The sequence below is a fragment of the Vulpes vulpes genome, chromosome 12, assembly GCF_048418805.1.
Source record: "Vulpes vulpes isolate BD-2025 chromosome 12, VulVul3, whole genome shotgun sequence".
Lineage (NCBI taxonomy): Eukaryota > Metazoa > Chordata > Mammalia > Carnivora > Canidae > Vulpes > Vulpes vulpes.
Window position 1 is genome coordinate 184,195,924 of NC_132791.1, and position 26,647 is coordinate 184,222,570.

Genomic DNA, 26,647 nt, shown 5'->3' on the forward strand with positions numbered 1-26,647 from the left:
TGAACACAAATACAGTTGTGTTATATCACAGAACAAGTTAAAGCAAAAACAAAAAATACCTAACTGGTGGTAAATGAAAAGAAAAAAAATCAAATCAATGTCTTAAGTGAATTCTTGGATCAATAAAGAAATAAAAAAAATGGTCATTACAGACTATTTAGAATAAACTGGCCACAAAAACTGTAGTAGTCCCAAAACTTGTGTGATGTGGCCCAAATTTCCATTTTTGGGGGCGTGTTTTTTTGACCTTAATAAGAAGACCTGTTATCATAGTAATATTAATTCTCTCCAAATTTATATGATTTTCATTAGAATTCTAATGGCTTCTATACAATCTCATTTTGGATAGAAGTGGGTGATGAAGCAGACATGGTGTGATCCAAAAAATTGTGAAATTAAAAAAAACAGATCAAAGAATTTTATAGTTTGTATGAGAGAGTGAATATTAAAAACACATAAAAGCTACAGAAAGTGAAAAAGTAAGGTAGGAACTTGGCTTATATCTACTAAGTTTTAATATAAAGCTGCTGCAGTAAAACTGAATGGCTTTGCCACAGAATAGTAGACAGAAGAGGATTCAGAATTCGATTCTGGTTATTTGTATTATATTTATTATATTATATTAATTATAATTACTTGAATCTATTTTATTATCTATCTATAAAACAAAGGTGGGAAAATGTTGACTTATTTAAATAAGTGGTGCTAACACAATCAGCTACCCCTCTGGAATAAAATGAGATTGGATTGAAGTCAAATATTTTATGGCTCTAGAATGTAGGAGTTAGAATTATAGTTTTGGTCCAGAGGCTCAGAGTCTAGTGGAGATAGTCTAGCTGGTGATGAAGTGGGCATGGTGTGATCCAAAAAATTGTGAAAGTAATCAAAACCCCCAAACAGAGAGACAGACAGACAACAAACCCACCATAAATGTATACAGATGTTTCTGTGGTCATGAAACAACCACCTCAAACGGTGAACGTCAGTTACCCGAGAGTAGGGGTTACTGATGTTTTCTTTGTAGACCTTTGTGTCGTTTCACTGTGTGAACTGACTACTTTTTTCCTTTTGTGGTCTTGGGAAGGCAAATTTAGTAAAACATGTTTTGTAAAATGGTTTCACGTCTGTCCTCTAGTTGGTTACCCTCTTGACCATCAGATCTCTCGAGATGGACCTGTGGGAGCCAGGTCCAAAGAATAGCCACTCCAAGGTAGAGCAGCCCCTGGCCAGCTCTGATGGCCAGGACTGTGCGGGCTAGGGGTGCCTGGGCAAGACAGGATCCCACGTGGCTGCTCGGGTCGGTGGAAGAGCTCAGGCTTCTAGTCCTGCCTCAGCCATGTCCCGTGTATGTGCCAGGAGAAGCCACTTTCCCCAGTTGAGTCCTGGAGTCAGGACCTTAAGAACCTCAGTGCGAGGATCCTCATGATCAGCACCACCCTTCCACCCTCCACCTCTTACCCAATGCTCCGCCGAGCTGCATCGGGGTCTGTGGCCAGCACCGAGCCAATCAGAGGTTTCTTCTGGTTCTCCCGCAGCTGGAAGTGGTAGAAGGGCTGGTGGAAGTTGGGGGGCTCGTCCACATCTGTGACGTTGATGATGACGCGGGCTGTTTTTTGGATGGAGACACTGCTCAGGTAGTGGAGGTTGATGGTGGGGTCTGTGGCCTCGATGGTGAAGACGTACTGCTTAATGTATTCATAGTCCAGGGGCTGTGGAAGGGGAAAGCACGGGAGCACCTGCTCTGAGCCACGCATGTGAGGTGTGATCTTCACAGCTACCCTACACGTTTGCCCTGGATGACACCCATTTTATGGATGGGGGCCTGTGGCCCGAAGAAGTGATGTTTCCAGGTCATCAGGAGAGGGGCTGGGGCAGGCTGGCTGTCTTTGGCTGCTCCCCTACTGCATCTCAGCAGCCTCATGGCGACCCCTCTGACCCTAACTCTGTGACTGGCCCTGTTCCAAGTATTGAGGACACACAGTGAGTCTTCCCCACTCGCCACGAGCTTCGATGCTGTGGAGGCCACGTGACTCCCCTGGCTGTTTCCAGTCCCCAGTGTAGGGCTGGATCAGGGACAGCAGCAGGAAAGTTCTGCTGGAAGATTGACCTGGCTCAGGCACAGGGGTTCTAGAATGTCCCATTTGATATGGGTCATCCTGGCCCAGGTACCCCAGTCCTCAGCATGGCCATTCTAGAGGTATTTGGTGTCCCTTCCTTCCTCTTCCAGATTCAGTTGGTCTGATTGCTCTGTCTGTCCACAGTAGGCACTGCCAGTGGCCACCCACATCCCCCAGCATGCACTGTTCCCTCCCTAGCTATGGCTCTGTGCTGCAGGTGCCTATAACACTTCCAGGGCTCTGGTTTGGCAGGTGTCCAGGGCGGGCCAGAAAGTACAAGAGTGAACGCCTCCTGGAGCCCTCAATCAACCCCACAGCTTGCTCTCCCTCAGCTCCTGCAACCCTGAGGACTATCCCACCCCATTCTCCAGATGCCCCCAGTGGACTGTGCCCACTTGCCCGAAGCGATAATCTGATGTTAAGGTTTCCTGTGGTACTACTGCTCCTGGGGCATCTGGGATCACTTCCTAAGTAAATTATTGACACCCAGCTCCTTGCCTTAAGGTTTGCTTCTGGGGTAACCAGTCTCAGGCACTGATCCTTCTCTCCTGGCTCCCCTTCCCAACTCCACGGTCACAAGCTCCTAAAGCACATGGCCAGCTCTGAGCTGACCCATAACGTGTACCTTTGATGGCCTCTGACCTTGGAGCAGCCCCTGGGTGAGTCCTGGTGATGCGGGGAGCCCCAAACTTTACATCTGATGTCATTGCTGCTTGTCTACAAACCTTCATGGGCTTGATGATGCCCTCATTGTGGTTGGGGTCCGTCTCGATGGTGAAGGTGTCCCTGTATTCACCCTGCACGATGCTGTACTTGGTCATCCGATTCTGGGGCTCATCTGAATCCTCAACGAACAGAGAGCCCAAGGAGCTGCCCACACGGATGTCTTCAGGCACGGCAAATATGTACTTGGCTGATGTAGATAGGGTGGCCCCGAGGGCATTGGGTTAATGAGACAGACAAGGGGGTTATCCCTTATACTATCCCAAAACATTTTTATACAGGAAAGGGGCTCAATAAAATAATAATAATGATAATAGTAATACTACCATTGGAATTCGGGGTCCCAAGGCAAAGAGGTTCTGCTCTATCTGTCCTTCCATCCATCCATCCATTTAACAGATAGTAATTGAGCACCTACTGTATGCTAGGTACTTTGCTAGGGGACCTGTCATTTGACAAGAGAGACAAGTCCTACCCTTAGGGAGCTTCTGTCCTGTACAGTGAGGCCACTTCAGGCTATCCTTGGGATGGCTGAGCCTCTGTTACACCTCAGCATTGGAGGGTATAAGTGATGAACCGTCTGACTTTCCTCCCCAGCCCTAACCCAGGCAGGGGAAAACCTCTTATCAGACATTTTTTGAGGGGAGACATCAGTGTGGGTGGGCTCTGGGCCCAGACTTGGCTCTGGATATGGAAATTTGCCATACTCTTGCCCACCAGCTTATGGGGATTTTCTAGCTAGGGCCTGGATTTTTTCTAGCCCATAGAAACTGGGTGAAACTGTTCCTATCTGATAGTGGAACAGCAGGAAGTGTGATTTCCCTGTGGCCCGTGAGGTCACTGTGGCAGGTGGCATTTGGACAGCCTTAGGAACGTGTGCAGGGATGGGGAGGAGCCTCTTTCCGCACCAAAATGACTTTACTGGGCCCGAGGCCCACCCTGGGGTCAAGGGAGAGAGAGAGGGCTCTGGGCTTCTTCACAGGATTCCCCAGGTCACTGAGTTTGGATTATCACCCCCCCCCCCCTCCCCTGCCACCCAAGGCCCTGGGGTAGAGCTCACTCTGGGTGAAGGTGGGGAAATTGTCATTGATGTCCTGCAGGTTGACCAGTACTGTGGCTGTGCCTGACTCCCCACGGAGGCCCTGGGCATCTCGTGCTTCCACCACGATCTCATACTTGGCTTGCGTCTCTCGGTCCAAGTTTTTGGTTGTCGTGAAAATGAGGCCTGCAAAAAAGTGTCCCAGCAGGAGCCACGTTACTTTGGAGGGCTTTAAGAAAACACTGGTGCCCAAGCCTTATCCAGAGAGCACCCCGTGACTTAAAAGCTCCCCAGGTGATTCCACTATGCAGCCAAGGTTGAGAACCGCTGGCCAACCACCTCCTGCCTTCACACCCTGCTCTGCTAGACTGAAACTGTACAAACGGTGTGGTCGGATATTGGTCCCAGCTGCCTGGAGCATGGTGTTGAGAAAGAGTGTGAGGCCACGGCTAGGCTTAGCGTGGAAAGAGTGCTATGATGGAGTAGTGATACCTGCCTTGGCACGTCATCGGTTGTGGTGGTATCTGAGCTGTGTACTTGCCATCCTTCTGAAAGACAGTGTGCCCCCGGCCTGACCGCCTCACTTTTGTCCTGCTTCCCAAACTCAGTCCTTACAGTTTTTAAAGTTACACTGAGTGGATACGTGCTATGGGCCACATATTCTCTATATGTTATTCAATTCAAACTGCACAGCTGCCATGCAAAATAAATACACATTTTCAAATCTTCAGGATGAGGGAACTAAGGCTCCCAGGGGTTAGTTGACTCGCCTAAGGTCTTTAGAGGGAGCGTGTAGCAGAACTGCTTTTGGAAGCCCGATCTGTGTGACTCTACACCCACAGCTGCTGACCAGCATTCTCTTCTGCTTCTTGTGTCACTGCTCAGGTCTTGATTTTGTTTCCTGGGCTGGAGTCCTTATTTCAGCAGCTGTCTGCTTCCTTCTGCCCTCACCAGTCACCCTGTCTTAACGTGCATCAAGGAACCGTTTCCACAGGATGGTGTGGTTGGGTGGTAGGTGACACCTGTCAGACTGACTTGCCTCAGCTTCTGCAATCTAGAGTATCCCCCTCTACCCTGCTCCAAGCCAGCGCCTGCCCCAGAGGGTTAGTAACACAGACCGGAATTATCAATAGCAAAATATTCTTCTCCCTTCAGGAGCTGGTACATGACAGAGGCGTGGTCTGCTACAGTGGGATCATCTGCATCAACTGCTGTCACGCGGATGACTGAGGTCCCTGAGGAAAGAGAATCCAGGGGTTACTGCCTTGTGACTGCTGGCCCCTTTCCCCATTCCCGGATCAGGATAGATAGGGCCCAGGCTGTTCCCTTAACCCATTTCCCTTAGGTCCTGGAGGAAAAAAGACTCCTTGGTTTTCTGAGAAGCCTGCATGGGGGCAGAGTGCTGGCAGTGCTGGAGGGTCAACCTGGTCATCTTTGAAGGAGGCAAAGAGAATAGGTGGTTTTTTAGTCGTGGGAAAAGTGAGGGAGGGCGTGGAGGGGTAGGGTCATGAGGAGAGATAGAGGAGATTGAAGGGCTGCCCTTCCTTCTCCTGGAGGGTGGAGAACAAAAGAACAGGAAGGTGAGTATCACATCTCTGTTTCTCTTGAACTCCAAGATCTCCAAACTCTACAAGAAGATCTGTTACGATCTCCCAGGTTCTTGGCTGGGAAACTTAGACCAAGGGGTGGGGAAGGGAATCCTTTTCCGGTATCTACTAGAGGCTGGAGTGGAATTGAGAAGTAGTAACTTTGAGAGGCCTGGGGTCCAGGCTGGTGCTGCATTTTGGGGTAAGGGCTGTAGTTCTGCTCCCTCCACTCCTGTATGGATCCTGGAGATGACTTCTCACTGTGGTAGCAGAGTTGGTATTCTTTCTGTGCAAAGGCTGCGCTCTTGGAATGCCAGTCCTGAGTCAGAGCAGTGGGTGGGGTTTGCTGTAGAGTAGTGAAACAGGTGTGTGTCTCTGATGGTCAAGCCTCAGTCTGTGATCAGGGTCAGGACTCAGTCCATGATCAGGATCAGGGCTCAGTCCATGACTAGGGTCAGGACTCAGTCCAGGACCAGGGTCAGGACTCAGTCCATGATCAGGATCAGGGTTCAGTCTGGGGCCAGGTCAGAGTTTAGTCTTAAGGGACCGTTGTTTCTTTCAAGCCATATAAAATAGCAGCTGCACTGAACTCATTAAATTCTGACCCAGGCAGTGAAGTTGCTCATGGGAGAGGTGCCTTCAGGCTGGGGATGAGCAGCGGGGGTGGGGTGGGGTGGGGTACAAATGGGGCACGTACCCACAGCCGACATCTCTGGCACAGATGCATTGAACAGCCGGTGCGTGAACACAGGCCAGTTGTCATTCACGTCATGAACTTTGATGGTGAAGCTGGAAGGAGACTCTAGGTTCTTCTTGGTGTCCTTGTCTACCACTAGGGCTGTGAGGTGGTACTCAGAGATCTTCTCCCTGTCCAGCCTCTCAAAGGCATACACGTCCCCTGTGTCCTCACTGACCTGGAACACCTTGCCCACAGATTCTCCTCTGAGCACGTACTTTGCGTTCTTGCTGTTCACACTTGATTTGATCTAGGAAGGAAGAGGAACCGTGAGCTGAGGATGGGCAGGGGTGGCTGTGTGTGTGTGTGTGTGTGTGTGTGCACACCCATCTGTGAGCGTTCAGGTGTATGTAGGTACGCCGGCGTGTATGCACACGTGTGTCCAGCACACCTGCATGTTTGCACGGGGGTGTGTGTACGCGTCTGTGGTGCTGGCCAGGGATCCTGAATGCGGCACCTTCAGTCTTTATGTGCATGTCTCACTGGTCATTAGTGCACTGTTCCCAGCCAGCTCGCTGGGAACACATTAACGTGACTGCCCTGGTTGCCTAGAACAGCGCTGGGAACACTGCAAGTGCTTACAGAAAGATTTTTGAGTGAAAGAGTATATTTGGCGCCAGTGGAAGGCAAGGGGTATTTTGCTGCTTACTAGTCACTTAGCCTCTCTGAGTTGTGGTAGCCTCATCTGTAAAGTGGAGATAATATCATTTTTGATGTTGAGCTGCTCTCATGAGCAGAACGGTACCTCTGAAAGTTAATTCCAGGAAACACTGGTGTCTTTTTGCTATTTCACACAAAAATTCCAGTGAGCTGGAGATGGCTTGCACTGGCTTGGCTCTCAAGAGCCAACTTACATTTTAAGGAATGTTTGTGAACTGATTTTAAATATAGCCATTATTAAAAATTCAGTTATATAAACTTATCAGTTAAAGGAATCCTATGAAAAACAAGGGTAGCCTACTCAAAATTCCTCATTTTACTATGTTCTTGAGGTTATGCCCATGTGTTGAATGATGGAAATACCACACAATGCTGTGTTAAGACATATCTTTTCACAACTCTGCCTTCAGTGCCATCAAGTTGGAAGTTTCAAACAGACATGGTGAGAGTATTTACATACAAATGGAAATGAGCGAATGCTAGGAATCAGGATTTTTTTTTCTCCTGGAGAACCACTTGTCAAGCATTTATCAGCACACCGCTGGTCCTGGTCAATTTAGTTTTGGAATGGTACACAAAATATTCTCTTCTTGGAGATTTATGATGTACAGTCCTGTAGGAAAAAACTCTAATGAGCTTTAGCTCAGGACTTCCCATTATAGTAAGAACACTTTTTCTTTGTAACACATACTACTATTAGTGCTGTAAGGAACAAGATTTAGGAAAAGATTTGGAAGCTAATGTACGTAAAGCAACTTGCATGGGCTCTCAATAAATACCTGTTATTATTCATGATAGATCCATATGTTAAAAGATAGAGGTAAGAAGTGCTGAACATTTCATTTATAAATGAATCTTAGGAATAGAGACCCTTCAGAACATAAGAGAATCATATTTCATGCATGTAAAGCAGTATTCTCATAGATTTTTTTTTTTTTAGATTTTATTTATTTATTCATGAGAGACACACACACAGAGAGGCAGAGACACAGGCAGAGGGAGAAGCAGGCTCCTTGCAGGGAGCCTGATGTGGAACTTGATTCCAGAACCTGGGATCATGCCCTGAGCCAAAGGTGGACGCTCAGCCGCTGAGCCACTGAGACACCCAGGTGCCCTGATGGTTTGAATGTTCAAAAAATACAGTTCTTGGGTGGCTCAGCGGTTTGGCGCCTGCTTTCGGCTCGGCGTGATCCTGGAGACCCAGGATCGAGTCCCACATTGGGCTCCCTTCGTGGAGCCTGCTTCTCCCTCTGCCTGTGTCTCTGCCTCTCTCTCTCTCTCTCTGTGTTTCTCATGAGTGAATAAATACAATCTTTAAAAAAATACAGTGCAATTCAATTAAAAGTACGTAAATTGAATTCCAGTAAGGTGCCAAGCAACACGCTGGAAGCATAGAATTAACCCAGACCCTATTCTTGCTCTCAGGGTTGAGACTCTGAAGAAGGGCAGGATTTAAAGGTCCAGGGAGCAAGAGCCTTGAGTGAAGGTGTCTGACAAGAACAAAGGAAGATGGGTCTCAAGACAGGAGAGGGAGGGTCAAAAAGGGTGTGGTTAAATCCTGTGAGTTTGGAAAACATCCCTAAGGCTGAGTAGCAGTGCAGACGTTGGAGCCCTCGGTGGAGCAGCATCAGAGTGGGGGGTGGTGGGGTGGAAGCCAGATGCCAGAGCTTGGAGAAGTGGCTGCAAGGTGAGGAAGTAGAAACAGGAAGTGAGGACCCTCTGCCTTGAGTGGAGCAGGGCTGTGACGTACAGGGGCCAAGGGGGTTCATGAGGAGGTCCCAAGGGACCTGGACGTATGGCGAACAGTGGGTCAGAAGGCAGGAAGCAGATGCCCCAGCTCTGTAACCCGTGGCTTGGGGGAACAGTAGGGGTTCAAGGAGAAGGCACAGTCTGGGACTCGGTGAGTTGCTCAGGGTTAGATGGTAGTTCCAGACTTGGTTCTGGGGGTGGGGTGCGTTAGGGCCCACATGGGCAGGGGTAGTGATGGGGACCAGTTGCACTTTGATCTATTTTATTGGAATTCTACATAAGATTCCACGTGAGTATAAGCTCCTTCCCTCCAACTTTTAATTTTTTAGAACAGTTTTAGGTTTATAGAAAAATTGGGAAGATAATACAGAGAGTTCTCAGGCATCCTGCTCCCAGTTTCCCTGATGATCAACATTTTATGTTGACGTTATGTTAGTACGATGCCTTTGTTCTCAGTAGTGGACCCATACTGTGACATTTGTAGTAACTGGGGGCCATAGTTCATACAGATTCCCTCAGTTTTTGCTTCATGGCCTTTGTTTTGCTCCAGGAGCCCATTCAGGATATCCCATTACATCTAATCATTTGCGTTTCTTTGGGCTCCTCTTGGCTGTGACAGTTTCTCAGACTTTGAGTGCTTTTGATGACCTTGACAATTTTGAGGAGTACCGGTCAGATGTTTTGTAGGATGGTTCTCTACTGGAATTTATCTGATATTTTTCTCATAATCAGGCTGAAGCTACAGGTTTCTGGGAGGCCTCTCTTCTTCTTCTTCTTTTTTTTTTAATTATCATTATATTTGGACATAACATCTTAATGCTGAAAGCCATGCTGACCCATATTTGTGGATTCAGAAGTCTGCTTAGGGTCACTCCCATTGTCCAACCAGTCTGTAAACAAAGGCTCCGGCCTGTGGGCCTTGATAAACAGAGATTTCCTTCCCTCAGATTACGTCTTTGGGAGCCTGGAGGTGATCCTTGGGGCCTCATCCTTGCCTCTTCCAGGGACCCTGTTCCTTCCCAGGGTGGGGACTGCATATGGCTTCTCTGTCTCCTGGCTGCATGCCCCGTGCCAAGCGCACGCTGTTGGCAAATGATGGCAGGCCTGACGCAATTCCTGCTGCTCGAAGACCCTTGGAGGAGGAGAGCCCTCTAAAGGGTTCCGTGTCAGAGCTGCTCACAATGCAGGTGGCCTCCACGGACTCTTCCTGATTCCGCGGACTCTTCTGATTCATCCTGCGGGTTTTCCTCGGGCCTGGCCATTCTCAGTGGCTGATTCACGGCACAGTTATCCCATTGGGAAAGATGTAGGTGGGTTGACGACATTTTCCTCTATGACACAGAGGTCACGTTTGTGTTGCAAGCCAGGAACCCCGTGTTTTCTTAGGGCCAGGCTCTCCTCAGGCCCTGGCCGGGTCTCCGTGTGTGACCCCGGTCGAGCAGCTCTCTCTCCGAGTGGCCATCCTGAGGCATTTCGATTTCCCAGCCGTTCTAGGGAGCCAGAGGAGCCCGTGGGCACGGTCTGCTGGCTGCAGGCGGGCTGCGGGGGAGAGCCCCAGCTGGCCGCACCCTCAGCTGCGACGGCGTCACCTGCCCTTCACTGTCACTACCACTGCTTTTCCTTCATCGTCGTCGCCACCATCGCCACCACTACCAGCACCTCTACCACCGTTACCTTCACGGCCGTGGGCCCCACACCTACAGTCGGCACAGTCAGTCTGTGTCACCATCTGTCCCACCATCAGCATCACTATGGGCCGAGTGCCGCTGACGCTGCTCCTGCCCTGAGGCCTGAGCCTTACCTTGCCCACGTAATGGGGTAGCGAGGTGTTTTTCTCTTCATCGATGTGCATCTGGTTCCAAATCCAGTCTCTCTTCTGGCGCCGGTGGGTGAGCAGCACGCCGGGGGGGTCCAGTGGGGCAGCGTTGGAACTGGCCGCAGCTTCCACCAGGCAGGTGCCTGCCACGGCGAGCAGCAGCACGAGCGCCCGCATCTTCCTGAGAGGCACCAATCTGGGGAGAGAGAGGAGATCCCACCAGGGCACGGCGGTCACTACCCGGGGGGTGAGCAGCTCCCGGGAATGACTGCACTTCCCTTGTGTGTTCACTCTGCCATCCTTTCCTCGCTGCTGATACCAGCAGAACCAGATGCTTGTTCCTGCCCCCAAATTGCTTTCGGTCTAGGAGAGGAAGGCAGACACAGAGACACCTCCTACTGAAGTGTCACATGTGCTAGTGTGGAAGTGAGCGCAGGCGACCGTGGAGCCCCAAGGAGGGCTGTAGGGAAGGTTTTCTAAAGGAGATGCTGATGGTAGCTCCCTAAGCTCTGTGCTGTGGGCACCCCTGTAACCCTCCTTTTACACATGAGAGGTTAAGTTCACGCTGGAGCCAGTGGTGGGGCTGGGAATGGAGTCTTGGTGTCTGACCCCAACAGCTGTCACTTATCAAGTACTTATTACAAGCATGACACTGTTCCCAGCACTTTACATATGTCATCCCATTTAATTTTCCTAGTTACTCTAGGGGTGGATATAATTATAACCCTCATGTGACCAATAAGCCGAGGAACAGAGGGCTTTAGTTAACATTCCCGAGATCGCCTAGGCTGTGAGCAGCAGAGCCAGACTTGAACCAAGTTCGTGTTTTTTCCCCTCTGCCCTCTCTTGTCCTAACAGCTGCTGCAGGTGGGACTTAAAGATGCCTCTGAACAAACATGCCCCCTGGCCAGCACGAGAGCCCCTGTGGCAGCGTTGCTTTGATGCTGTCTTCAGAAAGTTCTTAGGAAACCCCAGTGTCTTAACCCGGAGGGTCAGGCCCTCACCAGGTCCAGAGCTCACAGTTGGTGATCAGTTTAGGAACTATCACAAGAGCAGGAGTGTGTGTGTAGTGGGGAGGGGGGGCAGGGGATTGAGAGGCTGGGCTCGTAACCTGTGGGGCCCAGTGCAAAATGGAAGTGTGGGGCCCTTTGTTCAAAAAATATTAAGAATTTCAAGATGGATACAGAAGAACATGAAACCAGGCATCAAGTGCAGTGCCCAGGGTGCTTGCAGACCCTAAAAGGCAGCCCTGGGGACAGGGAATCAGCCTGGGCCAGGATCTTGGGTCACCAGAAATCAGGGCATGGCTTTATCCGGAATTCCAGGAAGGGGGATTTTTTTCCCTCACTGCCCTATGGTGGATGAAGGCTGTGACTTTGGCTGTTACTGTGCCCTCTCAACCCTGACCCCATTAATCTACTCATGCTGCGTCCCTGTGTCTCTGATCTGTGGCTTCTGGGTTAGTTCAGGGGGCAGAGGGCAGGTGGTGGGAGTAGGAACTAGGGCTCCTGCCTGAAAAGAGACAAGGACTATGGGCTACTGAAGGGAGGCCACCGTCCAAGGTTGTCCCCCACCTTGGCCCGAAGGGGAGCCTAGATTCTCTACGTTACAGGAAGTTTGTAAACTCTAGTAACATTTCCTCTGAGCCACTGGCGCCAGGCTGTCCTCAGTGAGGGCCCAGGATGTCTGTGCTGGGCTAGCCCGGCCGGGTCTGCTGATCTTAGCATCTGAGGCCCCCACCCTGTAGCCCCTGCAGCTGGCCCAGGAGGAAGCGGGCTCCCAGGGTTGGGTGGGACAGAGCGCTGGGGCACACCCCAGAATGCACGTGTTGTGTGCCTAGGGAGAGGTTCCGGGTCTCAGTTTCCTCACTTGTGAGATGGGGGAACTGGGGGAGGCAGCTCGGTGTCCCTTGACGTAGGACGTGGATAGGGTGACCATTCTAGGCGGGAGGAAGGCAGTGAACAAAGACCTGGGGAGGCTGGGTGTGCTGGTCAGGAAGCTGGTCCTGACTCAGGGGAGGTAGCCGGCATGCCCTTGCCCCAGCCCACTGGGCTCAGGCCTGGGGCGTCATTTCCTTTTTTGCCTACAAAGGAACTTTGAGTGTTGGTTCTTTCTTCCTCCCAAGTGAGAAGTGACTCAAAAATGAAAAAGTAAAACGAGCATAAGTGAAATTGAGAAACAGGGAGAGAGAGTCTTCAGGCCTTTAGGCAGGACAGAGTGAGAACCTGTGCACTGAGCCGAATGGGTATTGAGTGCCCACTGTATGTGGGCTCCGTAATGAGCACTGGGGTCCAATAGTGAGCAAGGCCAGGGAGTGCTCACTGTAGTGGGAACACCAGGAAAATAAGTGAATTGGGAAAACACCAGTTAGCAATAACTGGTGGAGTACAACAGAGAGTGGGGGTGGCTGACTGAGACGCTGAGGTCAGGTAGGCCTCTCAGAGAGATGACACTTCAACCAGCATCTGAGTGTTAGTCTTAGGAACACCAGGGGAAAGAAGGGCATTCCAGGCGGGAGGACATGTAAAGGTCCTGAGGCAAAAAAAAAAAAAAAAAAAATCAAATCACTGTGCTTGAAGAACCAAAGCAGCCCTCCCCTGGGGTCAGGTGGAAATGAGCAGCAAGGGGTGAGAGACAGGAAGAGGTGACCAGGTCAGTGTGGTAGGCTGAGTAACAGCTCCCCAAAGATGTCCATGTCTAAATCCCTGGTACCTGTGAATATGTTACTTTCTATGACAAAACAACTTTTAGCAGATATGATGAAGTTAAGGCTCTTGAGATAGGGAGGATGGTCCTGGATCATGTGGACCAGGTTATGCATAATACACGTACAGTATCCTTAAAAGATGAAGGCAAGGGGGTCAGAGTCAGGAAAAAGGAGACGTGACATTGGAGACAGAAATTGGTGTGATGTGTAACCCCAGGCCAAGGAATGTGGGCGGCCTCTGGAAGCCAGAAAAGGCTAAGAAACAGATTCACCCCTAGCTCTCCAGAGGAACGCGGCCCTGATTTTTAGCCCACTGAAACCCACGTCAGACCTCAGCCTTCCAGAGCCGTAAGATAAAAAGGAAATAAATTGTGTTTGAAGTCACCACATTTGGGGTAGTTTGTTGGCTCAGCCGTCGGAAATGGGTACCATCGGGTTGCAAGGGACCTTGTAGGGCAGCTTCGGGAGAGAGATTTCCCTAAGGTGGTGAGAGAGTGAAGTGTTCTCATTTGCAGAGGTCTCAGCTACAATGAGGAGAAAGGCTGGAAGAGGGGACACCCAGGGGTGGCGGTCACTGTCACCCAGATCGGGATTAGGAGGGGAGGGTCTGGAGTGTGCTTCTGAGCTAGAGTGAGCAGGACCTGCTGGGGAGGGGACATGGGGTGAGAGATGAAAAGGAACCCAGGAGGCCCCCCATCTGGCCGTCCAGAGCCTCTGTGGCATCCCCCATTGCAGCGCAAGCTTGGGCCTGGTCCCAGCACTGATGCCCAGGCCCTGCCACAGGCTCAAGTCACAACTCCCTCTCCTTCCTGGAGAACACCGTTCTGTCTTGCCCCATCGTGTCTTCCCTGCTCCCCAAGACCAGCCACAAGTCACGCATGGGTCTTTCCTCTTCGGGCTCAGGTGGCACGGGGTGATGGGCGTGGGCTCTGGTGTTACTGCACCTCAGCTGCACTGCTTTGTCACTACATTACCTTGCACGGGACATTTACCCCCCAGAGCCTTGGTTTCACCATCTGTACAGTGGGAACACTAGCATCTACCTCTCAGGGTTGTTTTCTGGCCTGAATTCAAAAGTATTTGCAAAGAACAGTAGCTAACAATGAAACCGAACGTGGGCACGTCCTCTCTGACACTGACTCTGCGTCACTGAGTCGTCCCTTTACCAGTGTTGCTCCTTAACACAGTGCTCTCTGCCCTGGTGTGTGTCTCCTGCTGCGGCCGAGTTTGTCCACGCCCACGCTCCTGTTAGGCAGCACCTCCCGGCTTCTGTCCCTTCCTGGGTTCTGGAAATGTGCCTCCTCCTCCTCGTGCCTCCAGCCCTGCGCTGCTTCCAGCTTCCCCCTCTTGCCGGTTTCTGTTTGTCTCAACAGATCATTTGTTCGCTTCATCTCGCTCACGGCTCTGTGGTATTTCCTTCATCAAGTCCCTGCCTTTGACCCCCATGCCCACCCCGCCGGGTGGTAACTTCTGTTCCCCCCGGAACCCCGTCTGATACAGCGACCACGAGCATGGCTTTCTCTCTGCTGGAACCCGCGTGGATGGGCTAGTGGTCTCAGGGCTGACAGCTGCCATCATCCAAGTGAATAACCACGCTGGACTTAAAGCAAGGCCACCAGTCATAGGCTTTGGCCACCTGGCTCACAGGGGACATTCAGCCCTTGGTGGGTTTTGGTTGGCTCCACACACAGTGTTCTCTGAACGTGCAGAAAATCCCCTTGGATGCTAGTCTCTGTCCAGTGCGGGCCCTGCTGCGACCCCTGGAGAGAAATCCCTTGACAACACAGGGCTGGCACTGGCTCCCCGAGTCACCCCATGTCACTGGTGTGTCGCTGGGTGGCAGGACTTTAGGGATGAGGATCATATAATCCCATGTCCGTTCGCAAGCTTGCCCCGAGAGTGCCCTCTCAAGCCAGCCCCTTCTTGCTTGGGGCAGTGGAGTGGGGCTGACACCCCCGAGCACCTCCACAGTGGTGCATGGCATCTTATTTAAGCCGTGTAGACTGCAAGGTCTACACCTGGGCCCTGCGCAGATGAGGCTCAGACAGGTGGAGTGAGTCATCCCGGCTCAGTGGGCGGCAAGAGATGGAGTTGGGATTTGAATTTAGGCTGCCTTTCACCCCCAATATTGCTTTCCGCACCATGCTACTCTCTCTTTGACTCTTTGGTGATGCTCACATGTAAGATCATAAACAACTACCCCCCGTGTTTGGCTTTCACAGATACTGTCTCGTTTGGTTTTCATATTACTCCAGGCTGGAGGAATTACTTGCCCCATTTCCCAGAGGAAGAAACTGAGGCACAGAGACAAACATCTCGTGGGTGGTGGGTCTAGAACCCTCATGCAGATCTTTTTCTGAATCCTGGGCTCCTCCCACACCCAAACCCAGAGGAGCCCGAGGGACTTTTCCATCTGAAAAGTTACATTTATTTGGGTCTTTTACTATTTGTGTTTGAAATTTGGCCTCCAAAATGGGGGCCAAGAGGAAGGGTTTTGTCAGACAGTTGTTTCTCCTCCTACTGCTGATAGAGAGAAAGTCGGCCCGAGGGATTTGCTGTGCCCACAGCTGGAGGCAGGCTTGCCCTTGGCCGCACCTCTGGAGGTGTGGGTCAGGCTTACTTTAGCTCTTCCCTTCTTCTTTTTTTTTTTTTTTTAAAGATTTATTTATTTATGAGAGACACACACACACACACACACACACACACACAGAGAGTCAGAGGCAGAGACACAGGAGGAGGGAGAAGCAGGCTCCATGCCGGGAGCCTCTTAGATCCCAGGACTCTAGGATCGCACCCTGGGCCAAAGGCAGGCGCTAAACCGCTGAGCCACCCAGGGATCCCCTAGCTCTTCCCTTCTTATAAGCCATTTACCTTCACCAGGTTTTGGGATCCATTGGAAGGCTGCCCAGTGGATTTGGGGTATGATGGAGGAGTGGAGGGTCTGAGGATTCTGGAAGTGATTTCTATGCGCTGAAAGTCCCAGCTGAGCAGCCCTGGGAACTTGCCCGACAATAGCCTTGAGGGGCATGGAGATCTGCCTGGCAGCTCAGATGTGTACGGTGGGCTCACCGAGGCCGGGTGCCTTTCTGTGTCCCTGTCACCCAGGATTTGTGATGGTGTCCCATCCCTGGAGCCCTCTTAGAGTCTTTTGGGGACAATTGCAAATGAACTGCTGCATGAGGGTGGGCCCTCTGTGTCCTCGGTTTGTCTGGGACGGTCGGGGGGGCTCAGAGTGTGTGGTCCAAGGTGAGTGGGCATGGAACCCCGGGGGAAGGGGCAGGGGAGCCTCAGAGAATCTGGGGGTTAGCTGGGCTCACCTATGGCCGGATGGGAGGTCGGCTCCAGGTCTTTCTCCACAGCGGGTGGGACCACTGATGGAGATGCCTGGGCTGAGCCCGAGGACCAAGGGGTGGCTCTGAAGGTCGAGCCAAGGGTGGGCGCCTTTGCCTCTGCTTCTTTCCAGTTACCTGACTGGGTCTCGGGGGTGCTTGGTGGGCTTCTAGCAGCAGCCCCAGCCTGCAGGACTTTAACACCCACCAGGCTGGGTCACAGCCTCCTGGCCTCTGCCCTTGAGGTTCTCTCTCCTCTGCCTGGATTTAGTCACATGTGCCACTTCTCTGAAGCCTTCTCTAGAGCCCTGGGCTTACAAAGCCACTCAACAGACATTTATTGAGCACCTGTTGTGTCCCAGGCACTGAACTCTACATGGGGAGCAAACACAGGCTGGATCCCCATCATGGGGCTTTAAACTGTGAGATGTGCTGATGGAGGAGAGCAAGAAGCTGGAGGTAGGTGCCAGTAGGGCCCAGATTGATTGGAGGGTCTCAGTCTAGGAGTGAGTCTTGCCCCTCTCTGACCTGCTCTGGGACATCAGGCTAACCTCCCTTTGGTCCCTTTCTGTTTGTGGCCCCTATCTGTCAATGGGGTTCGGTCTCAAAGGGGCTGTGAAGTCTGCTTTGCTCTGGGTTTTCAAAGGCTAGGGGGACATAGGGGAGGGGCCAGAGGTGCTCCTTTTGTAGCTAAATAGACCCTAGGAAGTCTGGACCAGCTGGGAGCCCCTCACCAGGGCAACTGGGCAGGTGCCCCTGGGCTAGTCCTGCCCCCAACCACCAGCGGACCCCTGCTTCTTGACTTGACCAGAGCCCTGCTGAAGCCTGAGGTTTCAGGGGCTGAGTGTAGGCCTGAAGAGGTTATCAGGCAGGTTGGAGGGCCCTTTGGGATGAGGTAGAGGAAGCTTGCAGGTCAAACATCCACACATGACATCCTCATGCCACACGGACACACAACACTGTCAGCTGTGTCTATGGAAGTACACACCCCCGTCCCCACTCATCTGCCCTCTCCAACTCCTGAAGAGTCTCTGCTGGGCAGAGCGGCCCCTCTGCTCCCATTCAGTACACCCACATCAGTGGGACAGGGTCTGGCAGCTGAATCCAGTCCCAGGCACAGCCTCGAGGGTGGACAGGATGATCAGTCCCAGCCCAAACCTCCCACGGGCTCTGGACTCTAGCCCAGAGGCCCCGGGTCAGGGATTAGGGGCCGGGCTGCATGGGGGCTGGGCCTGCGGGAGGGGCAAGTGCTGCAGCCTCCTCTCCCTGTGTGACCCTGGGTGGCCCTCCTTGTTGCTTTCCCACCTCCCCACCTTGAGCCTCAGTCTAGGACAGAGGTTGGAGCCAGTGATCCCCACGCTCCTTCAGGGACTCCCACATTGTCACTCGCCCCCCAGCATTTACAGCTGAGCTGTGGCAGCCACAGAGGTGGGAGGATGAAGGGGGAGGCCCTAGGAGCCTTAGGTGTGGGGTGTGTTGAAGGCAGGATTGGGCAGCTACGAACTGGCCCCTTGGGACTTTCTCCTGGTTTGTGGCTCAATTCAGGCTAGGGACCTGCTCCTGTAGGTCCCAGAGGTGATCCCCTCCCCTTAGAGTTTTGCCAGCAGATTCCCCATCTCAGCTCCCCTTCATGCTGACAGTGCTGCTCCGCTGCTGCCCATTCCTCCCTGGCTCCCCACCGCCTGCAGGATGAAGCCTGGCTCCTGAGACTGGTTTTAGGGCCCAGCATGGCATGGTTCCTGCTCATCCCCCTGGCTTTCCTCTCTGTCATCTCCGCCCCTCCCTGCCATGAGGAGAGCTAGACATTTCTGGAATGCACATTGCTCTTCCTCTCTCTAGGAGGCTCTTTGCACAGATGCCCTTGCTTGCTGTGTCCCCTGGGTGAATGCCCTCCTCCTTTTCAAGCCCCTGGTGGCCTCCCTTTGGATTGACTCCTGCCCTAGCAGGACCCTAGGATTGCTGCCTCTGCCTCCTAGCCTCAGTATCTCTGACCAGGGGGGTTCTGGGCTAGGTCTTCACTTTATCCCAGCATCCCACTGCATGAACTCAAGGCCCTGGACCTTGTGGTGTCGTTGTCTGTACTGCTGCCTGTCAGCCTGCCTCAGTCTCCAGTTCTGGTCTTGTCACTGCTTCCCTCCTCACTTGCAGGACTTAAAACAAATTTGCATATTTGCAGGCAAGACCTTGGGTGGTCAGAGCAGGTGCAACCTGGGGTATAGCTCAAAAGCATCTCCCCTGCCCCCAAATAGCATCTCTGATGGTCCATCACATTAGACACACCACCAATAGGATTTTGATTGTTTGAGGACAACAAGATTATCCTCTGATGAACACACACCTGTCCCTCTGCAAGGGACTGTTTATGTAGGCCTGGCAAAGCAGAGCGCACAGGTTGTCATACGCTTTCCATACCCATGGCAAACATCACTGATTACAGGACCACAATATTTATTCCCACTGAACTTGAACTCAGTCCCTCAGTCCTCAGTACCATCTTTCAAGTAGATATTAGCAATTCACCAGACCTCGTTTGTGATTTCAGACAATTTTGTGCTGGGTTTCTGGGCTCTAGGATCATCCAGTCTGCCTTCTGTCTTTTTTATTATTATTATTATTCATTTATTTGACAGAGAGCACAAGCTGGGGGAGCAGCAGGCAGAGGGAGAGGGAGAAGCAGGCTCCCCACTGGTCAAGGAGTCTGATGTGCGACTCAATCCCAGAGCCCTGGGATCATGACCTGAGCTGATGTCACCTCCACCAGGGAGCCTTTTCCAGTCTTCTCTGAGCTTCCTGAGTTTAACTGAGGCTCTGAGGCAGTCATTGGAGCAACAGAATGAGCCCCACATGTCCCTGCCTATTTGTACTGGCCCAGCTGCTCAAGAGCTGTGTAGCCTGAGGCCCACCCCTTGCCTCTGTGGGCCCCAGCTCCCTCTTCGATAATGGACGCAAAAATGGCTACCTCCCTGGTCAGGAGGATTCAATGAGATCATGGGTGTAAAGCCTGGTATACAGTAGGTACTCAGTAAGTATGCAGGCCGTCCTGACTCTTACGTACCCACCGACTCCAGCCTGGTGGCTGCGGCGTGTCTGGCCAACTCACACCTGACTTCATTTCCCGGTTCTGCCCTGGGCCCACCTCCTACCCCTCCGCTGTTCTTCTCCAGAAGGAAATCTCATTCACTGCCTGGCTGGCTGCGGGGTCCCTGCCTCCCCTCCTCCCTGTACCTGTGCCTGCCAGGATCTGACTCTTACTGTGTCCCAAGGCAGACAATCTGGAGGTCCCTGCCTTGCCCTTGAGAGGTTAGAAGACTGAGGTCGGAGAGCAGACCTAAGACCTCTCCATATTCCTCCTCCAGGAAGCCTTTTGAAAATTTTTTTAAATTAATTTTTATTGGTGTTCAATTTACCAACATACAGAAAAACACCCAGTGCTCATCCCGTCAAGTGTCCACCTCAGTGCCCGTCACCCATTCCCCTCCAACACCCGCCCTCCTCCCCTTCCACCACCCCTAGCTCGTTTCCCCGAGTTAGGAGGAAAATTTTCCATCCAACATCTGGGACTTGGGTTAGGATGGACTTTTTAGTATCCTCTAGCCAGAAGCTAATCTCCTCAGGGTAGAACCTGTCTCCTAGAACATTCCTTCCAGGATCTTTAGGCCTCTGGCTTGTCCTCCTGCCTGATTGTGTGGCTTAAATGGTCAGGTTTAACCCTCCCTGACTTATCCCCTCTCCGAGCTTCACTATGGAGTGTGGTGGGGCTGTGGGTCAGAGGGGCTGGCCTCCTATTTTGCTTCCATCTCACGCTTTCTGTGTAACTGGGACTGGCTGTTTGATCTCTCTTAGCTCCCTGGTCCCCTTTGTCAAATAAGAATTGTTTTAGGGATCCCTGGGTGGCGCAGCAGTTTGGCGCCTGCCTTTGGCCCAGGGCGCGATCCTGGAGACCCGGGATCGAATCCCACATCGGGCTCCCGGTGCATGGAGCCTGCTTCTCCCTCTGCCTGTGTCTCTGCCTCTCTCTCTCTCTCTCTGTGACTATCATAAAAAAAAAAAAAAAGAATTGTTTTAGTAGCTTCAAGGATGCCGAGGGGGGTGGAGAGAGGTGCTGGCAGTAGCAGGGATGGGTCCCTGTAGGCAAGAAACCGAAGATTTTTCTAGAGCGAGTGGCCACTGTGTTCACCTTGTGTCCCCAAGGCAGCAGCAGGGCTGTGACTCAGCCAACTTTGAGAGAAAATCCGTGTGGCCCCTCTGGTTTCCTGTCCCCATGTCCGGCCCTTGTTTCGCAGCACAATTGGTCAGGTTGAAACTGTGGGGTGGACAGCTTAACCCCTGCAAGGCCAGTGGACGCCTCCCCTGCTGCCTTACAATGGAATTGGCAGGGCTGCCCGGGGGCTCAGCAGCTCCTGGGTCCCTTGCAGGTTACCCGCTGCCCTCCAGGCTAGGGCCCAAAGGTGGCTGGTCTCCGCTGCTCCCCACCACCTGAAGGTGAGCCAGAGGCCCCGGTCCTGGCACTCAGGGCCTCCAGTGTCCCCTGTGGCCACACCAGCCTTCCTGAGTCCTCTGAGCTACCCAGGCTTCCTGCCTCTGTGGAGTGCCCTTCATCTCTTGTGGGATCCCATCTGTCCCCCTCACACAGCTGCCTCACAGCAGCATCATCCATGGGGTAGGGAATGAGCTTGGTGCGGAGTGCTTGCCAGGAGAAGGGTTGAGTCCACATCCTCTCTGTTGCACCCCCACCTCCACCCACTGGGGACTGACTGACCCAGGGTCAAAAACGTTATGACATTGGCTCTGGGGGAGTGGGTAAATTCAGCTGTGATTTCTTGAAGATCCCCCTTCTGTGAGCCCTTCCTGGCGCCAGTCCTGGTGTGTACATTGCCTCCTTTAATGGACTCGTGAAGACTATTTTCCTCTGGTTTAAAGATGAGAAAGCTGAGACATGGAGGAGCTCCTTGATGCTGAGAAGGGTCTGGGATCTGGGTTTTGGGGTCCTGATCCTGGCTCAGATCCCCACTCTTGCTCTTTCTTTGCCCAATCTCAGTTGCCGCCCTTGAGGAACAGAGAAAGGACGCATCGAACTTATGGATTCATTGGCAGTAGTAGAATCATGAGCTCCATCAGTTAGACCCTTTTATCCTGATCACCTCCAGTTTCCATGATGGCTGGCATGAGTCCCTGTCCCATTGTTCAGACAAGCACACAGAGGTTTGGAGGTGCTGAGTAATTTTCCCAAAGCAGCATGGGGAGGAGCTAGATCTGGGGATCTCACCTTAAACTGCTTGCTTTCAAGTCTTTTGGGGGGACTTCCCTAAAATATGAGGCCTGTGAAGTCCCAATCTTGGGGCATCCAGGTGGGCTGCCTTCCTCACTGTAGCTCCCATGGCTCCTGTAGGCTCCTGTAGGCTCCCATAGGCTCCCATAGGCTCCTATAGGCTCCTGTAGGCTCCCGTAGGCTCCTGTAGGCCCCCGTAGGCTCCCGTAGGCTCCCATAGGCTCCCATAGGCTCCTGTAGGCTCCCATAGGCTCCCATAGACTCCTGTAGGCTCCCATAGGCTCCTGTAGGCTCCCATAGGCTCCCATAGACTCCTGTAGGCTCCCATAGGCTCCTGTAGGCTCCCATAGGCTCCCATAGGCTCCTGTAGGCCCCTGTAGGCTCCCGTAGGCTCCCATAGGCTCCCATAGACTCCTGTAGGCTCCCATAGGCTCCCATAGCTCAAACATGGCCCCTGGAGTGTCCAGGGCAGGGAGGGGAGGGATCCATAGGGCCTCAGGTGCCCGGAGCCTAGCCTCGGCTTGCCTGTTCTAACAGTGGGGATACTGGCTGACAGGGCCCAGGGCTCAGAGCTCCCCTTCCAGGGCTCCTCTCCTGATGCCAGCTCACAACTTTGGCAGGAGGGATGATGTCAGGCCATGGAGGAGGGCCACCCTAGGGAGACTAGGCCTGGGGTTGGTCCTCTACCTCTGGTGTGCTGGCACCTCAGACAGACTCTCGCCCTCTCTGATCATGGCACTGATGGAAGCCACTGGGCCTTCCAGTCACACAGGGTTGGAGAGTCTACATGTGGAAGAGCCACATCGTTAGCCCTTGATCCTGAGAATGCCCGTCTGTGTCTGTGGCACCGCCGCTAGGTGCGCTTTCCCAGCCCTGCTCTGGGCCATGGTCTGCCCCCCAAGAGTGGCTCTTGCCTGGGGCCCTGACAACGGCCACTTTCCATACCGGGAAGCCAGACACCCTCTCAGCGTGGGCACATGCCCCGAGTCTGGGGTGGAATGGGGTGCGGGGATTCCTCACTCACCGTGCTCGCGGGCTCAGAGGTGTCCTCGTCCCCTCTGACGGTCCGGCTGGGGCTGAGCTGGTGTGGAGCTCTGTGGAGCTCAGCCGATAGCTTCTGAGGGGAGCCACACCCGGCCGACTAGGGAGGCCTGGCTGCCGCCCCTTCAGGTTTTCCAGCTGGCCCTGGCCCACTTCCCCCTGGGATGGTTTCCTGTTATTGTTCCTTTGTGAGGGCCGGGCTGGCTGCAGATAGGCAGGCCCTGTGGTGGGCGGCTGCCTCGGCCCCGCCAGGCTCTCCTCACCGAGGCCCAGGCCTGGATCCGACCCGGGACGCCCAGCTCAGACCCCAACCCCAGGCCTCAGCTGTGGGGCCCTGGGCCCAGCACTCACCACAGTCCTTAGTTCATCCTCCTTGTAACCCTGAGGGCAGGAGTCATCACCCCCTTTGATAACTCAGAGCACTGAGCGTCTCTAAGTGCTCATCTACCCAGCCAGGGGGTAGCAGAGCCAGAAGTCCAGCCTGGGTCAGCCTGGGCCAGGAGCCAGATTTTCCCAGGTGACCCGTGACATGCTGGAAGGGGGGAAGACTGCCAGTGATGGGGAGGCTTCAGGGCCTTTGGGGCTGGGGTGGGTGGGAGATGGGAAACCAGCTCTCAGCTCCGGAGGGCCAGCCAGGTTGGCCTCCCCCTGATGGAGGTGGGCATGGGTTCTAGCTCTAAGGTAGCAGCCAGGGTTTGGGGGTGGGGGCATTTGAGTTTGGGAATATCAAGTGGAGTCAAGCACGCTAGCTCTGCTTCTGTTGTGACTGCGGAGCCAGTTATGTCCCCCCATTGCCCGGTTCCCTCATCTGTAAGTGGGGATAATCAGAGCCTCAGCCTCACATGGTGGTTGAGATTAACAAGAGTCAGAATGAAGCTGAAGGTGGGATCAGTCCATCAGAACCAAGCAGCTGGGGGTAGGATGGGCTCAGATTCTGTGAATTTTGAGTCCTAGGAGGAGCTTTTAGAAACTGCGGATCCTGGGGCCCTGTTCCAGCTCAACTGATGTGGACTCTCCCAGCGTGAGTAATGGGAATCCGTCCTCTGAATGGTTGCCTCTTCCCATGGGTGAGTGGTTGGGAAGTCCCAAACTTGTTCCTTTATAGGACTGAACCAACAGAGACCTGAGGGGAAGCATCTTGCCCAGGAGCACTCAGTAAATCTGTAGATGTGAGTACGGAGATGGGGGACAGAGTAGGAGAATATTTTTTGGGAAGGGGAGCTCAGGATTTCTCTGTTTCAGGCATGTTGAGTTTGGGATGGCTTTTATTTATTTTTGGTTTATTTATTTATTTTAAAGATTTTATTTATTTGACAAGAGAGAATACATGTGTGTGCATGAGCCAGCACAGGCGGGGAGCAGCGGAGGGAGAGGGAGAAGCAGACTCCCCGCAGAGCAGGGAGCCCGACGGGGGGGCCTGATTCCAGGATCCTGAGATCATGACTTGAGCCAAAGGCAGATAGATGCTTAACTGACCGAGCCACCCAGGTGCCCTGAGATGGCTTTTAGGCGCCCAGATGGTGATGCCAGGTTGGCATTTGGAGATGGGTGGATACAGGTGGCCTAGAGATGAGGTTCGGAAGCCCTGAGCTTATTTATGGCTTATCTACCTGAGGCCTTGGGGGTGGATGACTCACTGGGAGGGAGCCCCCTGGCTCCCCTTCCAGGGGAGCCCAGTGTGGGAGGGGGCAAGCTCGGAGAGGGCAGGGCCGTGGACAGTAGGCGAGGAGAGGACGGGGTGTCAGCCGGGTCAGTCTGGGTGAGGGGAGGGTGGGTTTGGAGGCTGGAAGTCACGGACAGTTGTGGGCAGAGCAGGTGAGGTGGAACGGAGTAGACAGGGCGGATCAGAGGGGCCAGCGAAGGGAGACCAAGGGGGAGATGGGTGTGATCATCGCTCCTTCCCGAGACTCAGAGTGGACGGGAGCAAGAACGGGAGGGTGTGCGCGCGCGTGTGTGTGCGTGTGTGTGCGTGCGCGTGTGTGTGCGTGTGTGTGTGTGTGTGTGTGTAGAGCTGTGTTTGTGCTGAGGGGACTTCCAGCAGATGGTGAGGCTAAATGATGCTGGCGGGAGAAGAGCGACCTGTGGAAGGGGGATGGTCTGGAGGCGGCTCCGGCACAGGATCCAGCACATTCCATCACTTTTGGCGGAATGAACAAACAAAGGCGCAGCGTTTTCTTGTTTTCTTCTCCAACAGGCTTAACTCTGCCTTCCCCTGTCAGAGGGTGGGGGTGGCCCTGGAGGAGCCCGGACGGGCCAGTGTGCCGTCTCCTGTCCCGCAGCCCCGGACCCTTGTCCCCCAGCTGGTGCTGCCTGCCTGTTCTGGGGCCTACGTGCCCATGGGGCCGGGCTGGCCTGGCATCACTTCCTGCTGGATCTCGGACTTGGCGCTGGTGGCACATGCAGACAGGGGCTGTCTTGGCACCATCTGCCAGTTCCCTTTGTATTCCCAGTCCATGGGAAGTCACCTCTGCCCTGAAGCCTGCTGTTCCTGTCGTCTGTAAACAGGGGGATGGCCCTCCAGGCGTGAGCCCCTGGGGAAGGCACATGGGCACCTGCAGAGTCGTCCGGGCCACAGGAGGAGGGCTCGTGCCCCTTGGGGCCCCTGGGGATCTCGTGCCCGATTTCTGCCACCACCCAGCCCCTGCTCCAGCCCCTCTGGAGGCCGAGGGGGTGCTGGGAGGGCACAAGGCCAGGAAGTGCCATCGGGAGCACAGGAGGCAGCTGGTGGGCTGGCAGGAAACGGGATGGTCTGCGAGGCCTGATTAGCAGTGGAGGAGGAAGCGACAGTGGGGGCGGCGGGGCCTGGGGGTACCCGCGTCGTCTCAGGGCCGAGGCTGACTGGGGGCTCGGCCTGTGACGCCTGCTGGGAGAGCTGCAGACCTGCTTCAGGTCCTGCCCTGGCCTCTCACTGGCCGTGTGACGTGGGGCACTGACAAGCCTCCCGGAGCCTCTCCCGACTTGTGAAGTGGGTTACCCGGCCGCACTTCGCAGGGCTGTCCAGAGGGCAGAGAAGACGACACAGGACCGCGGCAACCACGTTTTTTTTTTTTTTTTTTTTTTTTAAATTTATTTATGATAGGCACACAGTGAGAGAGAGAGAGGCAGAGACACAGGCAGAGGGAGAAGCAGGCTCCATGCACCAGGAGCCCGATGTGGGATTCGATCCCGGGTCTCCAGGATCGCGCCCTGGGCCAAAGGCAGGCGCCAAACCGCTGCGCCACCCAGGGATCCCTGCAACCACGTTTCTTAATGTGTGGCCTTGAGGTCACCTGCCGCGGGATCACTGGGGACGGTTTGTTAAAAATAGATTCCTGGGCCTCCCCCGGCGGATGGAATCAGAATGGCTGGTGGGGGCACCCGAGGCCCGTGGCGCGTCTGTAGGTCTCGGGGTGCTCGGGTGTGGGGAGCACACCTGTGGAGCTCTCCCTCGGGGGCTCCTGGCACCCGGAGCAGGACCGTCCTCATCCCCGCCGCGCGTGGGGAAGCAGAGGCAGTGAGTTACACGCTTTCCCACATCAGAGCCTGTCAGTGGCGGCGTGGCCCTTCCCACCCCGGCCTGTCTCCAAGGCCGTGTCCTCGCCGGCCCCAGCTCTCCGGCCCCCCGGCTGGCACCCTAGGGGCCCGTCAACGAGGGTGCCGGCCGCCTTGCGCCCGGCGTCGGGGCCAGCCAGCCTCTCGCCCCGGGTCGTCGCTCGCGCTCTGCGCCTCCCGGGCTGCCTTCTCTTTGCGCCCCGGCCTGCTCGCCGGCCTCTGTCCACCGTCTCTGCCACGCCGGCGTGCCCCGGGCTCCCCAGCACCCGCAAGACCCCCTTCCCGGCCCCCGCCGCTCCTTGCACCCGGGATCGGGGCCGCGCTCCCTTCGCGCGTCCGTGCCC

The 26,647-nt window shown here is 53.9% G+C and overlaps 1 protein-coding gene and 1 long non-coding RNA gene across 2 annotated transcripts in view; one reads left to right on the top strand and one right to left on the bottom strand.

The window, feature by feature from the left end:
* Window positions 1-22,918, bottom strand: part of CDH5 (cadherin 5) — a 33,009-nt gene extending 10,091 nt beyond the window's left edge. The window contains exons 1-7 of the mRNA XM_072731749.1: window positions 22,756-22,918; window positions 10,412-10,622; window positions 6,163-6,451; window positions 4,998-5,114; window positions 3,901-4,065; window positions 2,843-3,030; window positions 1,459-1,709 (exon numbers count right to left, since the gene is read on the bottom strand). Of these exons, the coding sequence (XP_072587850.1) occupies window positions 1,459-1,709; window positions 2,843-3,030; window positions 3,901-4,065; window positions 4,998-5,114; window positions 6,163-6,451; window positions 10,412-10,603 (1,202 nt within the window). The 5' untranslated portion in view covers window positions 10,604-10,622; window positions 22,756-22,918. The remainder of the gene's footprint in view (window positions 1-1,458; window positions 1,710-2,842; window positions 3,031-3,900; window positions 4,066-4,997; window positions 5,115-6,162; window positions 6,452-10,411; window positions 10,623-22,755) is intronic.
* LOC112929383 (uncharacterized) overlaps window positions 1-26,647 on the top strand; it is a 151,031-nt gene that overhangs the window by 39,403 nt on the left and 84,981 nt on the right. The window lies entirely within an intron of this gene.